Source organism: Malaya genurostris, chromosome 2, assembly GCF_030247185.1.
Source record: "Malaya genurostris strain Urasoe2022 chromosome 2, Malgen_1.1, whole genome shotgun sequence".
Classification (NCBI taxonomy): domain Eukaryota; kingdom Metazoa; phylum Arthropoda; class Insecta; order Diptera; family Culicidae; genus Malaya; species Malaya genurostris.
Genome location: NC_080571.1, coordinates 73,442,875 through 73,467,798, shown reverse-complemented (window position 1 = coordinate 73,467,798; position 24,924 = coordinate 73,442,875). Strand labels below are relative to the sequence as shown.

Genomic DNA, 24,924 nt, shown 5'->3' with positions numbered 1-24,924 from the left:
GTGTAATATGATTATTTCGAACTAGTTTTGGTCGTTTTAACGGTTAAAAGATCAAAACTGAAAGAAAAAAAAAATGCTGTGTGACATCAAACTGGAAACTAGTTTTGCTCTCAGTGAAAGCACATTGAAAACTTATTATGATGTAGATTTTCTCGAAATGACACGTCACGAGCATAATATAAAAATAGAACAGCCAAAAAAGTTTAGGGATAGTTTACATTTAGGCGATCTTACTCGCAAGCAAGAAAAAAGATTTTATGCAATCTCCATATTAGTCGCAAGCAAGAAAAAAAGATTTCATGCAATCTTCACACTACCGCGGAGAGAATCCGGTTTCGAACTTAGGTGTTTTGGAATGTGAGCTTTTGGCGATTGCTATGGACTGTAAGCGCTAGGTATCAGGAGATGGAAAATGTTCGGTTATATGACAAGCAGTGTTGTTTCACAAAGTTGTATGCAGGTAGTTTCTGTCAGTGCACACTCGTTGCGTCGCTTCCATCCCGCATCCACCGTGAATAGCAGTGTGGCTATTTGAGTACAGTATAAAACTGTTCTCTGGCCAGGCTCGATGAAAACGATTGGAGAGCGCCCATCTGCGGTTACAGCGGCCCAAACCATTATCTGTTGCGGGTGCTGCCTCCTGGTGGCCAATCGATGACCCAAATTCTCGTATGAACGGTCGGTCAAGTAAACCCTATCGTTTTGAGAGTTTACGAATTGCTCAATTGGAAAAATTTTCTCGTCAGAAAATACAATGTTCGGAAATTGACCGCTTTCGGCCAAACGAAGCAACTCCTTCGCTCTCTCAAGTCAAGATTTTTTATTCGCGTTCACTTTTGGCAAAATGCTTTCTTGCGCTTGTAAACAATACAACTCCGAACTGTCATTTAGCAAATTTCTAGAGAGCTGATGCCCGTGCGTCAGCTGCGCGAGCGGTCTGAAGTTGGTTACACTTCGAGTGCCGGACCCTGTAACATCAAATTGAGTTATCTACTTGATCGCATATAACTCGCACATGTAATCACTTTGAAATACGAATTTAGAGGCTCTGAATACCGAACGTTTTACAGTGAAGTCTTCTACAACACAGGGAACGTGAATTAGGAATCCGGGAATAAGATATCCCAGATCATTTGTTTTTCGACTAATTGGGACAATGAACGATTATCTCGCTTCTGACCACAGATAGAACCAGAATCTCTTCAGTAAATTTTTAGTTCTTGTGTAGACTTATAATTTACGATCATTTGATGCAGTGTGACTTGAAATTTATGAAGATTTAGTTAGACGGTTTCTTTAGAAAAGTATATTAAAGTTCCAAGATCTATTAGATGATTGATAAAATACTTCTCATAGTATCTAGCGTTAGTGAGAATATGAAGTTCTAAGCATTTATAACTAGGAATGAGAATTGTTTTGAAGAGGTTCTTCGACACAGTTTGTGGACTACTTAGGAACATACAAATTAAACATATATTTTTTTGGTGGCTCCTCTAAGCCACTAAAGTATTATGAGGAATTAGCTCTAGGTTCTGAAATCTGAGACATTCAATGTTCGATGTTCGAACTTCGTAAACACTTGTTACAGGATCGGATACTTAACGTATCTAGAAGGAAATCGATGACGTCAAATATATTTCTTATATCAAATTCTGAAATAAGCTCCTTCTATGGCAGACGATCAACGAGATGGGAATGCCAAAGCCACTATTTAGATTGACCGATGATCGCCAATTTATCTAATGCCTCACAGACGTGTGGTTTGACACCAATATTCTCGTGGTTAAAAAGAAGGAGCATTATTTGCGTAAAAGTTGAAAAAATGTTGAAAAAAATCGTTTCTTCGCGGTTATGGTTGCGGTCAATTGCAGGATCTCGGCAGGATGTCAAAGCATTTTTGTAAAAGGCAACAAAGGATTGAAGGAATAATTCTTCCATTGAAACTCAATTTTGTATTTTTGTGCTGCCATTTGAAATTTGCTCTATTTCAATGGATTCACTAAGTTGTTGAATTTAATATTTTAATTTTGTGAGTTTCACAACACTATTGCCTTTAAACAGCAAAATGATAACACAATGTGATATAAATTGATTCGATGAGTCGATATCATATTAGGATTTCAATCTGATGTTGCTATCATAATCAAATATCAATTTGTACTAATTTTGATGTTAGACTTTACTCGGGTTCGAAGACCAAATGGCTGTGACTTTTGGTTCCGGAGATATAATGGATCACCTCTAATTTCGTAAAGCGCTACTGTTCAAAAGTTTAAGCACCTCGAAAAAAGTCCTCATGGTAAATTTGAGCTAAATCGGACATGGGTAAGGGGTGCTGTCCAGCGGTTAAAGTTTGAAAATTTTCGATCTTGAAAAAGCACCATAGGGACCGCGATGCCAGATAGCAGAAGTGTCATTTCCGTAGATTGGCATTTTTCTCGGAGCTCTCGCGGTGAAAAGCTTTTGTTTTTTTTGTTCGTCCGACAAAACAAGTTTCCGTAGATAACGTAGATTTCCGTAGAAAAAATCCAATTTCCGTAGATGTTGTCTACGGATCCGTAGATCCGAAGAAAATGTTCGAATCCGTAGATCTACGGAGATTTCCGTAGATCTGACATCGCTGCATAGGGGGGAGTACATAAAATTTCCGAAATTGAAAATTTTTTTTGATGCCAAAAATCTTAAAATTGCATGAAACGTCGAGATTTAGTGCTATTTCAAAAAAAAAAATTCGCAAAATGACTTTCTGAGACTGATTTTTTTTCGAGATGACACTAAATCTTGACGTTTCATGCAATTCTAAGACTTTTGGCATCAACATTTTTTTTCGATTTCGAAAACTTCATGTATCCCCCCCCCCCTATGGTGATTTTTCCAATATATTTGAAAATTCCACTAAGTGGACTAAGGGGTTTTTTTTAGATTAGCTTTACTCTTCTCATACAAATAGGCATGATGCACTTGCTTCAGTCAACTGCGCAGGCTAGAATGAACGAAGTATATCAAATGTTAACCTTTTATACCTACCTAGGAACGAGAAAGACGTCATGAGTTTTCCTCTTTAATATTAGTTGACACCAAACATTTCAGGAGAGATTAATTTTAAATTATTTGAGATTATGCCATAACATCATATTGATACGTCAGATACAAGAGATATTCATGATCAAAAACTTATCACTCTCTCATAGGGTAAATTTTTAAGGAGCCCCATAGTAAAGTAAGTCGTATTCACGACAAAAACCATTGAGCAACAAATTCAAAATTACCGTAACTAATTAGGAACAAAAGGATTTCAATTAGTGTTTATGCTTATCCAGAAGGGGTGTTTCGTTAACTTCATGTGAACTTAGCGAAGTACTCAAAATACATATTCACCTATTCACGTTGACGGTGTTGTAAGTCAAAAGTTATTCCAGATAGAAGCCGATGTTCCTGCGAAGTTTTAGTTTGCTTTTTTGGACAAATTTTCCAAAAAAACTGATGATTAGGCAAGGAATATGCAGCTGCGGAGCAAAGACCAAAGTGTTCGTGACGAATAAGACGATGGACTCGAAGCAGTACAAGTACGAATGCCTCAAAATCCGCGAACTACCTTTCATCAAAGCCCATAATAGGCCCGTAAAATTTTGGCCCGATTTGGCGTATTGCCTCTACAGCCAGTAATACCTGTAATACCGCGATAATAACGCAGATTTCATCGATAATAAATCCACCCTACTGTCCGCGGTTCCGGCCCGTCGAGAGATTTTGGGCAATAAAGAAGCGGAAGCTTTAGAAAAGTTGAAAATGTGCTCAGGACTTTCGCAAATACTTTTATCCTCACCTCCTTCAAATCCTTATCGGCTTTGGAGACTTTTTCTGTTTTCGAAGCATAACCGTCATAGTCACCTAAAATGTTTCTATTGGGAGAAATTCTGGTGGCGGCTCAACAACAACAACGTTGGCTTCATACCACTCCAATACCGTGAAAATGCCTTTCTCTTTCATCGAAACATTCTCATCAAAATATTTTTTTAACTTTTCATATAAATAATTCAGTGTTTATGTTACTTATTCGGCAACATTTCTTAAAACATGCGTTTCAGCGTGATCATAGGTCACTATCTGAAATAACTATGCGTATAGGAAAAAAGGTGGGTGGTTGGTGTCAGAGACTTAACTGGATGACGTGAACACGAGTAAAACCGGTGTGCTTTTTGCATACTTCCGAATATCGATAATCGTTCGTACTAGTTGATTGATTACGCGAATTTTGTAAACTTCCTATGCTTCACTTGCAGAATTCTTACGGTATAAAGCGGAACGCAAGAGACAAAAAAAATATAGGGCTTGTTCGGGACAAGACTGATTACGATGACATTGTAAATGCAATGTTTAAAGTTATGCATAAATTCATTTATATGAGAAATATCCACAACAAATCGTTTGTGGCAATCTAGGATCTAGGTATCGAAAATACAAATTATATAGTGATTTGAAAGAATATCCACAAACCGAAAGCAGTCTTCTTGAATTTTAGGAATTCTGAAACTATAAATTATTGATAACCATAATTGAAACAATTATATAGCGTTTATTTAGACTCGGCTATAACCTAATAATGGTCGTTCGACGAATGCAATGAATAAAAATCAATAATATATTTCACCAGCGAATACCGGTTGAAACTAAGTAGTATTGTATTAAGCAAGTCGATTTCAATTTTCAATAAACAAAAGTTACTAATGGCGCACTGAGAATTAGATGCATAAGCAATCATCACTCGCATTGACGAATAGCATAAATTAATTATACTAGACTATCGTCAAACATTCAAGAATATGGTTTGCATTATACATGGAATAGTTTATTAGGCTGATCAAATGAGGACTCCTCTCGAAACGAAATCCTAGGTACGAACCTGCCCTGTGCACTTTGAATCAACTATGAAGACGATTGAAATAGGTCTTTTTAAAAATTGCGTGTTGTAATCGGAAGCAAGTTTTATGATTTCATGACAATAAGCCACAAAAGTAAACATGAATGCTCATATGAAAATGAAAGAGTTCTAAACACAAAAATCAGTACACACAGATAAATAGTGAATCGTTGATACAAAAGAAGTATGAATTACCAATGACATCATTAGACAACACAAAACGAAACAAATCATCATGCTTTGAATGGTGTTACCTGTGAACGCCATGACTAAGAACACAGGCAAAAGGATGAGTTGAACCGGAGAATTGTGAAATTTGCTTATCTGTTTCCATTGACAGAGTCGAAGTTAGAAATATTGGCTCACTTGTTTTGATAACTAGGAAAGCTATTTTCAATTAGTTATCATTAACTGAAACTATTGGAATGCTGGGATTCAAACGATTATCAATCTATTGAACATAAGAATTATCGGCATGTGGTTAGGAAGGAAGTAGAATTTTTTTTTGTCGTGAATACGATTTACTTTAATATGGGGTGAATATCTCCTGTTGTATCTAACGAATCAACATAATTTTTGCTACACGCCATCGGAAATATGATCACAATTTTATGATAAAATTATCAGTTGTGTGACATAATCTCAAATAATTCAAAATTAAACTTTTTTTAAATGTTTGGCATAAACGAGTATCAAAGGGGATAATCCATAAGACGCGTTTGCCTTGCTCGTATTTTTAAAGCTCATAGCTCAGTGATCTGTGAAAGGATTTATATAATCTAACTACCAATAGGATCGAAATTTTTCAACCTAAACGTGTATAGCAAAGGCATTGAAGTAGTACACTATTGAAAAACCTGTCTCATTTGACCCATGTCAACACCAGCCAATCAGAACGCGTTCTGAGGAAGAGAACAAAATAACTGCTGCTGTACAACAAATCGTTCAAGAAAAATGTCCCGAAAAGTGGTGAATATCGTAGTGAGTTCCTCAATTTGGTCCTTCTGAATGCTAGAAACGAATCCCTACAGCATATTGATAGTTGATTTCAATAAATTATGCAAATCCGAAATGAAATAATCGACATTAAAATTTCGTATGCGGCTATTTTTATAGCCGTTAGGACCGCCCATTAGTGAAAAGCTACAAACGAAATCACGTAAAAAGAAAGCTCCTAACAAAAATTGGATCAATTTGGATTCTATCGCCACTGCGAGCAGATATATTTTGTGTCGTTTGCAAAGCTACTTTCGCTTTCGACAAGAGCGATTACGTCACAGCTGCCAGTCATTTGCATTGGTGAAAAAGCAACGGCGGAGAGCATTACACAAAATCAGCCGTTCTAATGGCTCAAAAGTTTTCTAAAGAGCTATTAGGATTTGTTGTTCGCAAATCGAAGGTAAATATCCTCAGTTTAGTGCAAATCTACAACAGTTTGGTTAGATTTGTGCACTTTTCGCTGTGTGAAATTCACAGTAATCGAGATCAAGTGAAGCCTTCTTTGTTTTTGCGAAAAATGTTCCAGAGTTTAATGTCGTAGAGAATTACGCATTTTGACCCTCCTGAATGCTAGAAACGAATCCCTATAGCATATTGATAGTTTCGTTCAATAAATTAGGCCTATTGTATCATTGATCAACCCAGCGAATTAACGTTTTCTTTATTGGAAGATTATAATCGGTTGTAAACGCTACACCTACACCAACCATATCAGTATCGCACCCACGTTCAACAGTTCAGCCTAGAATTAGATGACGGAAGTCAGCGGCATCCATCGGAATTCGAATTCAACTTATCACTCTCCATCACAAACGCTTTCATAAAAGGTTCTTTTCAGAACCACCATTATTTTATTATAAAGAACTATACTGGTTATTTCATAATATTTGTGTTTCAGAATGTTAAATGTAACTAATCTGTACTTTAGTTTAGGTGCATCGTTTCAAATTCTACATACAATTTCATACAATTGATCAACTAATTGATATTCGGTAGTGTTAAGGAACATGTCAGTTGTTTTCGTATTCACGCCATCCAGTTATGTCTCTGACATTACCACTCCCCTTTTAACTCTTTCTAGGTTACTCTGACCGAGGCGAGGATGGGTGTTACAAGGCTCCACACTTTGCATACCGGAAGAACTAGGTTATGGTGTCCAAATGAACACTAGTGACAAAGGAAGAAAAAACTTCAGCACGTAACCCAAGCGACAGATTTCTTTACGATAACTAATTTGCAACGAAAGATACGAGTATCTTCTATTGCAAGTTCGCCAGAGAATTTGTTACTTGAGCTGGAAATGTGCTTCACCCGGTTAATCATTGGGCCATGCGTCTGTATCGTATTGTTATTTTGTCATCTTATCAACTGCTTCTATGTTTTTAATGTCTTTGCTAATAAATCTTTCATGCGTCTTTTATGTCTGAAGCGGTACATACAATTATTACTTTAATTATCTAGAAATGATATCGAACTTCAAAATCGATTGGTTTATCTCTTATAACCTGCACTGATGGTTTCTATCTTTGTCGATTTATTTTTTGCACCCGCACAGCAGGATATGAACTAGTGTGGAACTGAGGAATCAGGAATCAGAACAAATTGGCTCAAATGGCACGTTCCCCTTGATATTTGGAGATTTGTGCCTTGCCATCAATTTGTTTTTAGCATCATTTTCCCGATATATAAGAGGGAAGGATTGAAAGGAAATGGTAAGGGTTGGACTAGGAGGATGGGAAAAATTGACGACACAAAAACACATAAAAGCAGAAGTAAATTCTGAACCTCTACGAGGTCCCGAACAGTCTGCTGTTAATAAAACCTCCAACCCCCGAGAGGATTTAGAGATCTTACAAAAGCGACACCATTCTGCACTCCCGGAAGAATGCAGAACGATTCGCAGTATGTACGAGCAGAAGTAAATTCGGTACCCCCCAAAGGATGCCAAACAATCTGCTAAACCCTATTTAAGGTGAATACAGACGGGATTCATTCACTCCAGGAAGAACGATGAACCCTTCTGACTATAGCTCCTTACCACATTGGGTGAGAAACGAGAGAATATCCTTCAATTTTAGCTCCGCATACACAGACTCAACCATGTATGGAGAACAAAAAACCCGGATACGTAGCTGCGTCAATGCGGGACAGTTACATATCAGATGATATGAAGTACCATAATCGCATTCACACAAATCACACGAATAATACTCAGCACGTTGAATAGTAGCCATGTGATAATTGAGTTTGCAATGTCCAGTCAGAGCTCTGACCAGAATACTTCAATGATACTTGGAGAAATGCAGTAGACACTTTGACATTTTCAGATTTAAATCTGGTAGAAATGCTTTTGTCTGAGCGCAAGTTTGCAAGCTGCGCCAGTAGCTGGCATGTTTGGATGCAGCCCAAGAACGAATCTTGTGCTTTATCCAACTAGTTGAAAGTGGTAAAGCTGGTTCAGGACCAACGAAATCATTCGTTGCACCAGCTCTAGCCAACTCATCAGCTCATTCATTTCCAGTAATACCAGAATGGCCGGGTACCCATAAGAAGTAAACAGCATTTGAAATGCTGAGGTCTTCAATTTGAGTTCGACATGCGATCACTAGATTCGACCGTGAGTCATTCGAACTGAGTGCTTTTAAGGCTGCCTGACTGTCGGAACAAAAATAAATTCGTTTACCACAGATCATCTGCTGAAGTGCCGATTGTACTCCACACAGAATCGCGTAGATTTCTGCTTGGAACACAGTACAGTATCTACCAAGTGAATGAGACTGCTCCAGCCTCATTTCACGACAGTAGACACCAGCACCAGCACGACCATTCAACAGAGAACCGTCCGTATAACAAACTATGTGTTCATCAAGTTGTCGTTCCAGACAACCGGACAACCATTCCTCACGAAGAGGATAGCTCACATTGAATGTTTTGAAAGGAAAACTGCATGTGAGCGTTAGGTCACTAGGAGCGAGTAAATACTCATCCCACGTAACCATTTGAGACCACAAGCGAGTGTGGCTGGTAGCATAATCTAATGGGTTACTGTTCCAAAGCCCTGTAACCCTAAGACGGTATGCACAAGATAATGCTTCTTGTTTTAAGAACACATGTAGTGGTTTAATACACAGTAGCGCCTCTAGAGCAGCAGTAGGAGTTGTCGTGAATGCTCCTGTCATCGCCATTAGGACCATTCTTTGGAGATGATTGAGCTTTGACTGAACTGTCGCGACTTCTCCTTTCTGCCACCATACAAGACATCCATATGCTAAAATTGGTCTAACAATAGTTGTGTAGATCCAATGAATATATCTGGGTTTGAGTCCCCATAATTTTCCAAAAGCTCGTCTGCATTGGCCGAAAGCCATGCAAGCTCTTTTAATTCTGAAGTCAATGTGAGCAGACCAATTCAGTTTTGAGTCAAGAATAACCCCGACGTATTTAACTTGTTCGACCACAGTCAGCTCTGAACCAAAGAACTGCAACGGACGAGCTCCTGTGATTATCCTACGATGAGTGAAAAGCACCATTGATGTTTTGCCCGGATTTACAGATAATCCAACCTGACAACACCATTGTTCAACAGATCGCAGGGCTTGCTGCATTAAATCAAAGAGAGTGTTAATGCTTATACCGGTCATCAATATATGATAATCGTCGGCAAAACCATAAGTCGGAAATCCAAGGTTATTAAGTTTCCTTAACAAACCATCAGCGACTAGGTTCCATAAAAGTGGGGATAGTACACCACCTTGAGGACACCCACAGACACTCAGCTTACGAATCTCTGCTGCCGAACCGATGAACAAAGAAGTCGATTGCTAAGCATTGCGTGTATCCAATTTGTGATACTTGAAGGTATGCCATGACCACGGGCTGCTTCCAGAATTGAATTGAAAGACACGTTATCAAAGGCACCTTCAATATCTAGGAAAACTCCCAAGCAAGATTGCTTTTGTGAGAAAGCTTTTTCAATGTTGTACACAACATCATGTAACAGGGTTGTAGTGGACTTTCCACGCTGGTAAGCATGTTGCATTCCATGTAGCGGATGCACGCCCAAACTAACATTCCTGATATAGTGATCTACTATGCGTTCCACTGTTTTAAGAAGAAATGAGCTTAGACTGATAGGACTGAAACTCTTCGCTTCCTCATAAGTGTCGCGACCGCCTTTGGGAATAAATTTGACAATTATTTCCTGCCAAGCTCTTGGAATGTATCCTGTCGCAAGACTAAAAGTAAGTATTTTCTTCAAAACATGTTTGAAATGTTCATACCCTTTCTGCAGTAACACTGGGAAAACTCCATCCTTTCCAGGAGACTTGTACGGAGCAAAACTCTCAACTGCCCATTTGACCGATTCAATCGTCACAACGCTTCGAGCAAGGGCTCAAGAATCGTAACTACCTGAAAAAGTCTCGGGAAGAGCTGTCGGTGATGGATCCATACATCCTGGAAAGTGAGCGTTAAAAAGATAGTGAAGTACATCACCTTCTTCAGACAAGTGTTCACCATCTGAAGTTCTTAAGAAACTGACATTAAAGTCCTTAGACTTCGAAAGTAACTTATTTAATCTGCTAGCCTCGTTGAGACTAGAGACATTTGTGCAGAGGCTTTTCCAACCACTTCGCTCAGACGATCGAAGAGCATTTTTGTAAGCCCTTCGAGCCGACACGAATGCCACCGACCCATCTCTGCGTCGGTGGTTCCAAGCTCTTCTGCATAGTTTCCTTAGTCTAGCAAGTTCAGCATTCCACCAAGGAGTTCCTCTAGTATCTCGCACAATCCGAAGTGGACAAGCCTCTTCATATGCTGCAACTATGAGTGAATTTGTCTCGTCGACAACATTTTCCAAATCAATTGGGGTTTCAATTGTTGGTTGGTACCCGTAAAATCTAGTCGCCAAGCCCTCTTCATAGAGGTCCCAGTTTGTAGATTTGGGATTACGATATGTGATAATATCAAATTTAACGTTTGAATGATCAAAGAAGATGTACTTACACAGAAAAAAAATTATGAATTTTACTTGTGACAGAATTCTACATCTTCTTTGATCATTCAAACGTTAAATTTGATATTATCACATATCGTAATCCCAAATCTACAAACTGGGACCTCTATGAAGAGGGCTTGGCGACTAGATTTTACGGGTACCAACCAACAATTGAAACCTCAATTGATTTGGAAAATGTTGTCGACGAGACAAATTCACTCATAGTTGCAGCATATGAAGAGGCTTGTCCACTTCGGATTGTGCGAGTTTTCACAACTACTTAATTTTTCAAATGACGTTATTATTCCACTCGCACAGAATTTTACACGCTCCGAGTGTAATTTGCATTCGGTTAGCCAGTGCCCCTGTATGGATTTATATGAATCAATTATTCTTTGAACAGATATGAGCATTGTGGTTCAGTCAGGTAACCTATGTGTTTATGATCTAATGTTTCTAGGTTCATGTCGCGCTGCTGCTATCGATCTTATGTTTTTTATTTCATTCGAATTCAAGCCATGTAATTTTCAAATCACGCAATTTTACATGTTCTTGAATATAAATTCGTGTGAAATACGACGCTCCATTTATGTGCATCTTATAAGATGTAAAATCACAAAAAATTTTCGAACTGTGTATGCTCAGACAACGAAGGTTCGAGCTCATCGGAGACGAGCCAATTCACCAACTCATGCGCAATTCTATGAGAGCAGAGAGTTACGTCCAAAACCTCCTCTCTTCCAGCTCTCGCAAAAGTTGGACGGTTTCCTGCATTGACTATGTGCAGGTTTCTACTGCTCACAAATTCCACCATATAAGAGCCTCTCGAATTTATATCTGTACTGCCCCAAATGATATGGTGAGCATTTATGTCACTGCCGATTAAATCACTTTTGCAGCAGTATGATACAACCTTTTTGAAGTCATCGCTTGGCGAAGGTTGGTTATGCGGCAAATATGCCGAACAATAGACATATTTCCTGTCTATGCCATCAGTAGTCATACCAGCTGCACTGATTGTTTCTATCTTTGTCGATTTATTTTTTGCACCCGCACAGCAGGATATGAACTAGTGTGGAACTGAGAGAAAGCAATGAATGTTAGAGAAAGTACCAAGCATTCTACAACGCAATCCAAGAGAGAGCCACAATCAACATGCAATCAAACTACTAGGTGTGCAGACCTTGGACGATGCTGTCCACGCTGTTTGCGGCTCCCAGAGAACAAAGATGACATGATTCCATATAGAGTTAATACACATTGCAATCTATGCATACATACATACATACAAATCATCAATCATGGGAGATTTGATTAGTATATTTTATTTCTTCCACATATCAGTGAGCAGCATCCGTTCTGTCATAATCATTGCAGTGTGCTGAGGACAATGAGCAGTTTTCTGGTCCTTTGAGAAACATATTGAGTATTTTATTAATCGTAGTTCCGTACTGAGAATGATGAAGTTAGAGTAAGAAAGAAATAACGTATACTACACCTGAAATACACAGTCTTAATATTCTGTTTGAATAGACTTCGCAGTCGATTCTTAGCGTATAGAACCAAATCATTACTAGTGCTACAATTCTACTGACACTAAAAATTCTTTCAGGTCGGGGCTCGAGCACTCCGACAACTGACTCGTTAGACAATGACCCTGTGATTAAATCGCACATCCAGGAATTATCGTTTGATTGATACTTATACTACTCTACTGGTTGGTAAACGACTGGACAACGCGCAATTCAGGCCCCAATGTGGTTCCTAGCCTCTTGTCCAGTAACTCCTATCTCTACATCCCCGCGGTGCCGGCTGGGGTACGAGGAACCATAGGAAAGATCGGGTAACCAACCCCGGTGGGACCTTGGTCATATGCTGACAGGGAAGGGGGGGCTTGCTTTCTCTTTACATAGAGCAAGCCTACCCGAGCGTCTGTTCCCCATGTTGGGGCGGCTCGAAACAGCGTCTGATTACCGTCCTTGTGTCAGTGTGGGACTCTAAACAGTGCTGACACGATGGCCCTCCGGCGAGACAGGAGGTTGGTGCAGGCCTAACAAGCCGCTCGGAAAAAGGAAGTTACGAACAATCAAGAAAGAAATACGACTCGGAATAATCGGCAAAGACCTAAGCGACGAACTAAGGACTACGATTGGAAACTTGGAACATGGAACTGCAAGTCGCTAGGTTTCGCAGGCTGCGACAGGATAATATACGACAAACTAAATCCTCGCAAATTCGACGTCGTAGCACTGCAGGAACTTTGTTGGACGGGACAGAAGGTGTGGAAAAGTGGGCATCGAGCGGCTACCTTCTACCAGAGCTGTGGCACAACCAGCGTTCTAGGAACGGGATTTGTAGTGCTGGGCAAGATGGGCCGTTTCTTCAATTACAGCATCATCAACGAGCACTGTCCACATGAGACGAGACCCGATGACTAGAAGGAAGCATTTTTCTCTCGAATTCGTAGGGCCGTACCAAGCGGGATTTACTGGAGCCCGCGCCACTACGGATCACATATTCGCGATAAGACAAGTACTCCAGAAGTGTCGTGAATATAACGGGCTACGGCATTGCCTAGGAAGGTGTGATTCGAAGAGCGAGGATCGACACGAGTGGCACGATCTTCCGAAAGTCCGTACAACTTTTTGGCTTCCCTGACGATATTGATATTGTGACACGTAACCTTGAGAAGATGACGGAAACCTACATTGGACTGAAAGCTAGACTAGGCGTATCGGACTGGCCATAAATGCGTCAAAAACAAAATACACGAGAGGAAGAGGCTCTAGAGAAGAAACACTACGCCCCCCACCACGAATATTGATAGACGGTGACGATATCGAGGTGGTTGACGAGTTCGTGTATTTGGGCTCACTGGTGTCATAAGGATGTCGTAAGACAGCCCAGTGAAAATGGTTCTCGAACCTAATCCGACTGGTACAAGAAGAAGAGGAGCGCAGCGAGCAAGGTGGATCGATCAAGTGGAGGGTGATCTCAGAAGTATCCGTGTCTTAAGTGGCTGGCGACGAGCAGCCATGGACCGAGTTATGGGAGTATGCTTGATACAGCAAAGGACACCCCAGGACTATTGCTGTTGGGTAAGGTAAGGTAGGTAACTACTCTACTACCTGTGCAGTTCTCTTACGGTGATATAAATCCTGCAGGAGCAATGTTTGTATACTTCTATCTCGACGAAGAAGCGCAATCGGTTATTTTAATGTAACCAAGTCGTCAATTCGAAAACCACACTCGATATTGAAGTTTTTACGCGATGTTTTGGTTAACAACTAGGTGTAAAAATGAATAATATTGCGTCATCCGAATTCTCGAATAAATGAGGTGTTCCGCAAGGTAGTAACTTAGGACCCTTTTTATATGTATTATTTTTCAACGAAGTTGCATTTCTCTTGGGATCTGGTTGTAAATTAATCTACGCAGATGATTTAAAGCTGTATCTCGTGGTTCGTAGTGTAGAGGATTGCCAACGACTGCAAGATTCGCTATCAACGTTTGGAGATTGGTGCAAGAAAAATAAACTTACTATCAATGTATCCAAATGCTAAGTTATAACATCCCATACGATTGTGTGTCCTGTATTCGACTATAACATTGATGGAACAATTTGTTCCAAAGTAACTCAAGTGTATGATCTTGGAATACAACTGGGTGCTCTGCTGAAGTTCGATGTCCAGCGTCCAACTTTGATGGCATTTTTTCGCCTGTAATTACCTCATTTGGCCGACCGAAGCATTTAGCCTCTTCAATTTCAATAAGAGCACGTTTAAACTCAACATACTACTGAAAAATTGTTGTTTTTATGGCTCTTCAAGCCTTAGGAGAGCTTACAGTTTTTTTTTCATTTAAGGGCAATAATAAATCAACACACGATACTGCATCGAATTCATTGTTATAAGATTATCAAGACTAGCGTCACCTAAATCCCTATAACACGTGGACCAAACATAAGAATGTCATGAAATTTTGATTGGTATCTTATGAAGGTAGCAAAGCAAAGTCTTGGCATTACATTCCTTTTGTGTAATTAGGCATTTCTGTTTCAACAAACTTCGCAGCCGATTTATAGCGTATAGAACCGACAACTGGATTGGAAGACCAGCACCCGATGAATTGAACCGCCAACCCGGTTCTATGAAGGTTGGTACTAATACTAATAATTAATATAATATTAGTAAACAATTTGCGAGATAGTTGAATTGTTGACATCATAAAAATAAGAAATAACATGTTGAAAGAACAATCATAAAAACAACTACTCCTAGACTCTTAAAGAATAGAAAAAATTCTCTCGAAATCTTAAAAAAAAAATTAAGATAGCATCTTGTTGAGTACGAAGAGACATAAAATATGGAATGATTTAATGATGCAACCAGCTGTAGAACACTAATAGAACCTTAAAACTGAAACTCATGCACATCACCTACGACATTGAATGAGGAACCGAGTGAGTTTATTGTTTCGTTCGGCTGATGCCACAAGGTCTTTTATTGAACAGATAAAGATTATAGATACTATCAATCACTCAATTCATAACCCAAAAGCATTATTGTAATCATGTATAAATTACAATTTTGAAATGAATCGAAAATAATTTTTTTTTTATTTTATAAAATAACATAACAGCTATAAAAATACACTCACCTGGCCGGACCTGGGCGGGCTTTGCTCCGCTTGTTGTTCATATCGTTGTCTTCCGTGGCGAACGAGGATGAGGAGTGGCCCAAAGAGGAGCCTTCCCTATGGTTTCGCGTCGGGACCGGAATTTTGGCAGACAGATTATCAATTTGGCCACTGACGACTGATTACACTCGCGCAGGCTCGGAGTTTCGCTGAGTCAATTAGTGTTTGATTTTTTTATTATTTTTATTTGAACCTATCACAATCTTTCCAACAATAAATAAAACTCTACCGTCTTCACCGTAAGCTCGTAGGAAAAATAGTTTCGTTCCAACGTCGTTTCAAGCCAAGTCGAGCTGCTGCCTGCTTTTATGTAATCCTCTGTGTGTGTCTTGCTATAAGCTAGTGACGAACCAGCGATGCCAGATTATCGCTGCGTCAATTCCGTTGAATTTTACTACTCGAAAAATGATAACGATGTAGTTGAATTGATAATACTCGTATGTGGAATAGTAAAAATGAGAACAAAAAATTTAGTAAATTTCAGTACAACACAGTGATTGGTCCTATCTTGGAAGAATGATTCAGTGATTCAGAAAATGACAAACCTACTACCTGACAATTTGAATTGCAAAAATCAAATATTAAGTATTTTGATTCAAAAATTTTATCAAAATACGAATTAAGCTGATTTTTGTACTCTTGTATTAAGAATATGCTCGAAGTGAAAGGAAATTAAATGTCACCCAAATTCTATTTATATCTAATCTTATTTATTCGTGAACTACCATACTTATGCTTATACTGATGAACATGCTCATAGCATTCAAAAACAGTAGAACGAAAGTCTTTGATAAGAAAGATTCCTATCACCTAATCCGAGATAAGAAAAAAACTAGTTTCTTGTGAATCATACTCAAACGAGTCTAAAGTGTCAATGTTCCCTTTATGTCTCAGAATTGTTGAGTCAGTTAATTACTATTGAAATCAGACCAAAATGTACTTCATCTGTGAATCGGTAGATTATTTCGGAACTCATTGATCTACGTAGAGCTCCGCAAATTTGGCACCGCTGTGAGCGACGATCTGATGGCAGTCAACTATTTCTCACTGTTCGCTTTTATTTTGCTGGTTCACTGCCGCTTCGTTTGCAATCTGCTTTTCCTTTTCACAGGTAAATTACGACATAACAGTATCAGTTGGATTTCGTCTCTGTCCGCAGCACAACACAGCACTTTTTGTTTCTTGTTCGACGGATTCCTATCGTTCCGACAGTAAACTTCCTGCAACCAGAAAGACGCGGTAGTTGCGAAAAGAAAAATCAAAACATTCAGTGCAACTCTTGTTTTAGTCAGAAAACTAGCAAAATGCGTCTCGAATTCTCTTTTCGTATTTCGCGCTGGTGGCGAACATCCCTTTTCTCGTATGCTTCTTTGCGTGGCTAGCGAACTTCTTCCTTTACGAATTTTCACGAGCTCTGAGGAAAAAATTACCTTTTCACTGTCGAATACTTCTGTTAACACGCGTTGTTTCGCTACACGGGCATTGAAAATCACTTTTCACTTTTGTTTTCGTTCGACTGAGCGTTTTCGATCCAATCAGAGAATGTCCGGAAAATGATAAATTTTCGACAATCGGTAGCGAGTAGGAGAAAATGCCTTTTCCACTCGCAGTTTCACTAATAATGAATGACGATGGCCAATGAATGTGTGCATGTGTGCGTCCCTTCTTTCGAAAAAGTCGTCTCAATATTATGGTCGCTATTGGTGTGTGTGATTTAAACTTCAAAAAAAGGGAAATAAAATGTCAGCTTGACAGTCGCAGTGCTCCCAGAGTTTCAAAGCCGTAAAATGTATTCGCATATTCGGAAGGTGGGAGCTTTATTGTCCAACATTTGTACACGCTGTTTGAAAGTTGGGAATAATTAGGTATTACAACGCATAGATCATAAAAAGCTTTGATAATATCTCGCTATTTTCTAATAAGTTTCAATAAGTTCACTTTGAATAAAAATCACGAATGAAATATGTACAAGCTAAATTTTCATTTTCACATTATATGATATTGTACTGGTTTTCCAATATTAGCATTTCCAATGATAGCTACAAAGTGTATTGAACATCATGTCAAAAATATAAGATAATCTTATGAAACATAAAACTCTTCGTAGCGTTATTTTTACAAAATTTTCATATAACGAATGAAATTTCCAGTCTGAGTAAAATTTATTGGCACGCCCTATTACCATCAAAAACTCATTGTTATATTTTTTGTATATAAAGAGTTTCATAAAATAATATTATTTTAATATTTCAACTACACTTACTTCTTTGGGACTGGCTGATTTCATCGTATATTTACTGTCGCCAGACGAATCAGAATCACTCCAAAAAGCTGATAATCGGAAACTACTCCTTTTTTCGAGGATTCAAGCTATACTAGTCATCAGTTCCGTTATGGAGCACCTTCTGATATTTGCGGAGGAGACGTGGTATCCAGAAACTATAAATGAAAAATTTAAATCCTCATACTAGACAGACAGAGTAATGGAACGTACCGGATATTTATTTCAGGGGTATATCCTTGAACGAAGTTGAATGAGCTGTCTTGTCAGCTATTTCAAATAACAGAACTTCCTAAAAAATTGTCTGGAGCACTCGATGAATATCGAGAACACAACTCTTTTTCCAGCTTCGAGTAGTACGATTCACAACTATTCTTTTGTAAAAACAAACTCCATTATATGTCTAAGTTAAATATTATTTCTTGTTATTTTCTTCAGCTGTCTCGTGAAATTCCATCTGCGTACGATTCATAAGACACCTCCAATGAATATAAATTATGTAACGAGTTAGGTTTCATCGGATTTCAATTTACATTATATGGAATATTCTTATAACTTTCATCATGGTAACGTCTGTTTAGATTTAACGTACACTTTCAATAAAGATTATAAGTTTTCATATAACCTCTATAAATTATATTCTGCATACGATTCATATGACAAATCTGATGAATATAAGTAAGATTTTCATTTCAGTGTAAATAATGTTAGAGGAATAACCGCGAGATTGACGTAGGACAGCTGTCGACAAGATGCATATCACTTTAAAAATGCACATATATTTTGGCATATTGTTCTACTAATAAAAACTCCATTTCAAGTAAAATCTCATTAGTTCTTTGTAAAATGCTTCGAACTTTGAAAAGAAACGAAGGTTACTTTTTCTACAACTTTCAACAAAGTTTACAATTATTTCCACGAGAAAAATTCCAAACAAATCGGTTGCCGCTCGTTTGACGAACAGCGCACAAAGTAAATCTGCCACTTGCTTGTGTGTCCGTCCCTATAGCGCTAACTTTCCGAACCGAGTCGTGGCACCCATGGAGTTGGACGTCGTATTTATTTGTGACGACACTTATTCTGATTGAACATCGACGTTATATATTTTTTAAGAAGTGTCGATTTGTAAATGTATTCTCTCCGTTGTGCTCATGTTTTAATGAATTTTCTGCACTTGTATGAAGCGAAAGCCGCACTAAGAACGGAACGAACTCTTGGCACATTGTCGCAAAGCTGATTTACCGGTAGCGACACCTGCCAATGAAAAGGAGGATTTTTTCGGAAATTTTCATATCGGCAGTAGTGATTTGCAACATTTTTATCGTTTATTCAACAGTACAAATAGATATCAGCAATAAAAGTACACTCGGAGTAGAAGAAAATCGATTTCAAAGTGATTACTACTACTTTTTTAGTGTAAACTACGATATAACATGGAAATTCTTCAGAAATGTGGGAAATCGGGTAAGGTTAGGTTTTTTCGCATCAACATTTTTTTTAAACAGAAACCAGTGTAATGTTGATTTCTCGAGTACTAGAATGTATAGCGATCGAGTACTAATTATTTTGGATACTTTATTTGTTATTTCCAGGCATTTGAAAAATGGTATCAAACCAAGCTTTATGCTCTATTCTGAATAAACGGTTTAGTTCGTACAATGAACTAAGATCAACATTACCATCTCAGAGTAAAAACTTTTTCTTCAACTTCTACTATGATTTTTCAAATGAATTTGTACGTTTTCAAAAGAAATCGTTGAAAAGGTGGAGTAATTGGAAATTTTCCTACCGATTTGACAACTCTTGCTGAAAGTATCATCTCTAAACAAGCATCGCCTCTACATTTCAGTTTTGCGACAATATGCCAATGAACATATTACACACTTAAAACTTAATTTTGATCTCGGCAAAAAAAGATGCTGAAAACGAACGGCAAAGCGATATTTTACTGAAATTTCGGCTAAGATAGCTTTTTACAAAATTCTCGGTTTGTTATTTCCGATTTCTCGGTAATTCAAAATGTTGTACTGATATTCGGTTTTGTAAATTACCGTGTTTGGTTGTTTGTCTCAAATCAGCAATTTAAAGATATCATCTTACCGAAATCTCGGTAAACAACTTTTAGACAGCCGAAATTCGGTGATTCATCAAAGTAGCCATTTTACCTTAGTGCTAAACTGAGTGATGTAAATAAGTGCATGTGGAATTAGTTGCAAATAAAAAATGAATCCGAATATAGCTATACGTTTCGTGATATTAAGAACAAATTTGTTCCATATTCGACGATTATTCGTGACAAGAAATCCCCCAGAGCATTCTTACGGGATAAAGATCCTCGTAACGCTAATCTACTGTATGAAATTGATTGGGCTCCGGTATGATATATTTCTTTAAATATTCAATCTTTTATTGAGCCATCCCTTTCGTTGTAGCCGAAATCTGATATTCTGCGGAAAATCGAATTGTGTTCTCTACTGTGAATAATATGGAAGTGCATCCAATCTACGGCGTATATGTTTGGCAATATTTTCTTCATGGGACATATTTTTTCTTATTTTACATTTCTATCTGCCAACAGCCAACATAATGTTGAAATATATATATCAATGGTAAGAAGTTTTAACTGGAATGATTATTTTATGTTTAAAATTTCATTTCAACTAATTGCTTAAAATCTTGATAATAGCTCACATGCTTGAACACCGATAATTTCGGTAATTTGTTCCCAAAAGCGACGAAGATCTCGATAATTTATATTAATTAACAGCGTCTGAGTATTATTATTATTATTATATCGTTTATTTACCCCCGGTTTTAACCTAATAATGGTCGTTCACCGGGTAGCGTCTGAGTAATTTATAGTTTTCTCGAAACCGAAAATTTCGGTAAAAGCAAATTATCTGTCAAATAAAATTACCGAGAATTTCAGTGTGTAGATCAACAAAGCGGTTCTAACCGCATTTAGAATTTTGAGGTTAATTATTTCGTTTCGGATTATGTTTCATTTATCGGACCGATTAAATGTATTTTTTCTCTTACTCGCACGCAAATGACTAGCAGCTGAATGATGAAACGCAGGATTCATTTCAGGCTTTCAGAAGGTGGTATTTTCTACGATATTGAACGCTGTTCGAAGCATTTTTCTCGACGGCGAAGTAGCCAAGTACTGGCTTTATTTGCACTCGTTTGGTGCGAATTTCAGCACAGCTAATCAAATTATTCTAGATTTACCCGAATCATATGATTTTTATCTTCGATTTGCAAAGAAGTAATCTTAATAGTTCTTTAGATGACAATTAGAGCCAATTGAACGGCTGATTTTACTATGGTTTGAAGTGAAACTCACATTGCGATTGTCCAACCGCAGATTTGCTCACAGACGAACTAGTTTTTTCTTCGTTTAGGCTTGAGATACGTAAACGTTGTATGACCAGCCCACATTATTAGATAATAATTTTCGTTTGAAATTTCATGTGGAAATCATAATGAATTCCGAATCAATTTCAACTCCAGTGCAACAACCGATTCCGAATGAATCTAACCTACAACCGTTTGAATCGGATTTGTCGGAATTGGAATTCGTATTCTTATTCTTTACTGATTTTGCACGTTTTCGTGCTGTTTTTCCGTTTATTTTTAAATATAAACATTATACAACTTAATATATAAATTTACATCTTCAAGTTTCTCGGATATAAAGAACTAGAAAATAAACAAGTTCTTCTTAGAATTTCAGCATAAACTGTTTAAATTCGTTGGAAATTAACAAAACGACCTACCTTAGCAAGCATCATCCATTCCTGTAGCTGGAGTGTAGTGAAATGGCTTAAGTCGCCTAACTTTTACACATTTATAAAATGAGCGAATATTCAATGACATTTATAATGTCACTGTCAATCGGGTTGATCGAGCACCGAATTCAGGCGAAAGTTCTAGCACTGAACCGATCGAGCACTGAAAAATCATGCAGTCGAATAAGAATTCGTTGCTCATTCCGGCATTTCGATAATGTGGAAGCGCCCTATGAATTGAGCCGCCAACCCGCGGAATATCTTATTATGATTTTCAGTAGAATTTTGTGGAGTTTACAGTTTCAATGCTAGATTCATGATGTAACACATGGATCAATAAGTCCCGAGACTAACAATGGAAACAATGGAAGTTTTTTTGCAAAAATTTTTTTTATTCATCAACGTAATCACCTTTTAGGGTGATACAATGGTTCCAACGTTTTTTTTTTATTTATTTTTTTTCGATAAACTGCTTTCTGAATCATCGACTCGTTGCTGTTTTTGTTCCATCGAAAGCAATCGCGGCACCCACTTGGAAAAACCCTTTTTCATGCTCAATTTTTCATGAAGGATAGTAAATACACTTCCATATGATATCTGTGTCATCTCAGCAATCTCACGGAGCTTCACTTTACGATCTTTCATTATAATTTTTGTCACTTCACTCACATTTTCCGGTGTAACGGCTTCCACAGGTCTACCCGAGCGTTCCGCGTCATTTTTGTCGGTACGACCACGTTTAAACTCGGCGAACCACCGACAAATCGTTGCTTTTGATGGACAAGAGTCCGGATAACATTTTTCAATCCATTGTTTCGCTGCACGGTGTTTTTACCCATTAAAAATCAATGCTTTATCAAAACACGAAACTCGGTTTTTTCCATTTTTTAAACAAACTTCAAGACGACTTTACTCCAACCTCGTTAACTCAGCTGTTTCTGGTCGGATCGACTTAAAATTTTGACCAGTTTCAAGCAAAGGTTAGTACTCTAGAAAGATGTGGTAACTGGTTTACTACGAGCGCCATCTCTGCTTTAGTCTCGGGACTTATTGATCCATGTGTTAACACTCAAGGCTGCTTCAAGTATTTACTAATGGCGTTTTCGTTTTTAATTTGCACTACACCGGAGCAGTGCTACACTGAGGCATGAATAAACGAACAAAAATGACGAAAACATAAACAGTAACCATTGACTACAATAAACGATTCCATTGCACAGAGCTACACCAAACTTTTGAAGAGTGCTACACCAGTGGTATCGGAGCAGAAAAAGTGTAGCACTGGTGTAGTTCAATTGGTAAAAACGAACGGTTTCAGTGCAGCTTTCGCTACACCGGTGTAGTGCAATTTAAAAACGAAAACGACATAAAATTAAAAATGTTACTTGGGAAACAGAAAAATAAAATAATGTGTAATCGTCTTCAGGTGTTAACCACCCATTCCAGTGGTGAATATTAGGGATGGGTATCGATACTGCGATACTTCAAGGTATCGATACTTAAGCCTAAAGTATCGATTTTTTAGGATCGATACCGTGCAAAGTAATATCGCGTGGTATCCATATTTTCATGGTCGATACCTGTCGATACTAGCTTAAAGTAAACATTATCTAGATTCCACTCTAATAGTCAATCAAAGAGCAACCAGTGACACCAAAAGCACCCATTCTGTCTGGCAACCAAAGAAATGTTCAAAGAAAAGTATACAACTCTTAGTAAGATCATTCCCATTGTTAAAATGATTTCTGATGTAAGTATGTATCGAAGTTCTGTAAGAGCATATAATTTAAAATAATCGACCTAACTATTAAAACATATAATTTGAATGAAGGTTTTTTTTAACAGAAACCCGGTATCAAGAACTTGCAACCCTCTGCATACATGGGAATCGATTTGCCATCAGTTTCCTCATTAATATCAATTAGCAAAAAAAAAAAATACTTCAGTATTGGGGACCTCAGTACCATCCGTACGCCTATTTTCATTAGCCAGTAGGATAATGTGCGACAAAAGTTTTCGTTTGACGTCTTTCACTTTCACTTTCAATGAGTGTTCTTATCCAGTTTGGATAACGAATTTTGGTTTTCATAGAAGAAACAGACTCAATCAACTAAGAAGTGAGATGATACCGTTTTTAATAACTCCGCAAGCGCGAACTTGTTTAATAAAACTCATCTATATCTCGTTGGAAAGGCATTCTCGCGAGGTATTGAAATATAACAAAAAAGTTCTTGATCAATTGCAAAAGATATTCTCAAATAACTGAAATTGTCTGTAACTCAAAAGGTGAACAAAGGATCTCAAAACCAATCAACAGCGTTTTGGATCTTTGGGGAGGTCATTATTTGAAGACTAATTTAATCAAAATCGGCCTAGCTTGCATTTTCGATCGATACCGATACCGATAAGAAGTATCGATACTTTTTCCTATAGTATCGATACCGATACCTGAAATTACAAAACGGTATCGCGATACCAAGTTTCGATACTTTACCTCTCGATACCCATCCCTAGTGAATATATTTGAGTTCACCTAGGGATGTCGGGAATTTCGAATTACTCGATTATTTAATAATCGAGTATAATTTTGAAACTAATCGATTGAAATTTATTCGATTATCTGGGTTATTAATCGATTACTCGATTATTCATTCGATTATTACTATGAATTTTTTTAATTAATCGATTAGCTCAATAATCGAATATTAATTTAAGCTAATCGATTAAATATAACTCGATTATCTGGGTTAATAATCGATTACTCGATTATTCGATCGATATTACGACATCCCTAAGTTCACCTCTATCACCAGAAACACTCCCTACGGCTCTGATACAAGCAATTAAATGTTATACAATTACTGGAAACATCCACTCTCTTGCTACTTAAAAGTACACTCGAAGCGTTTGAGAACTTTAGAGTACCACACAAGTTTCGCGTGAGCTTTCTCGCTACATAGAAGCAGAACAATGCATTCTAGAAGCTGATTAGGTCGTGGACTCGTGAATTAAGTTTTAGCTAAAATTTGACAGTCGAGCAGTTAAAAAAGAGTACAATATAAAAATAATTTCACATTCGACCAAAATATTTCCAATCGTTAGTTAGACAAAATAAGAATGAATTCGTGTTGGAAATTTCTTCGGAATATGTTGTTCTCTTCGCTTTTCCTAGAATAAAATGATTTTAACAACGCTTTTTTTATGTTAAAATAACATTTGATATATTTATTTCATTCTA

At 37.8% G+C, this 24,924-nt stretch overlaps 1 protein-coding gene across 4 annotated transcripts in view; it reads right to left on the bottom strand.

The window, feature by feature from the left end:
* Positions 1 to 17,233, bottom strand: part of LOC131432640 (ataxin-2 homolog) — a 57,148-nt gene extending 39,915 nt beyond the window's left edge. For 2 of the 4 annotated variants that reach the window (XM_058599043.1, XM_058599046.1), the window contains exons 1-2: positions 17,045 to 17,233; positions 15,576 to 16,008 (exon numbers count right to left, since the gene is read on the bottom strand). In XM_058599043.1, the coding sequence (XP_058455026.1) occupies positions 15,576 to 15,616 (41 nt within the window). In that variant the 5' untranslated portion in view covers positions 15,617 to 16,008; positions 17,045 to 17,233. Of the gene's footprint in view, positions 1 to 15,575; positions 16,049 to 17,044 lie in introns of all 4 variants that reach the window. The other 2 variants (XM_058599044.1, XM_058599045.1) reach the window with 2 other exon arrangements.
* Positions 17,234 to 24,924: the final 7,691 nt, after the last annotated feature.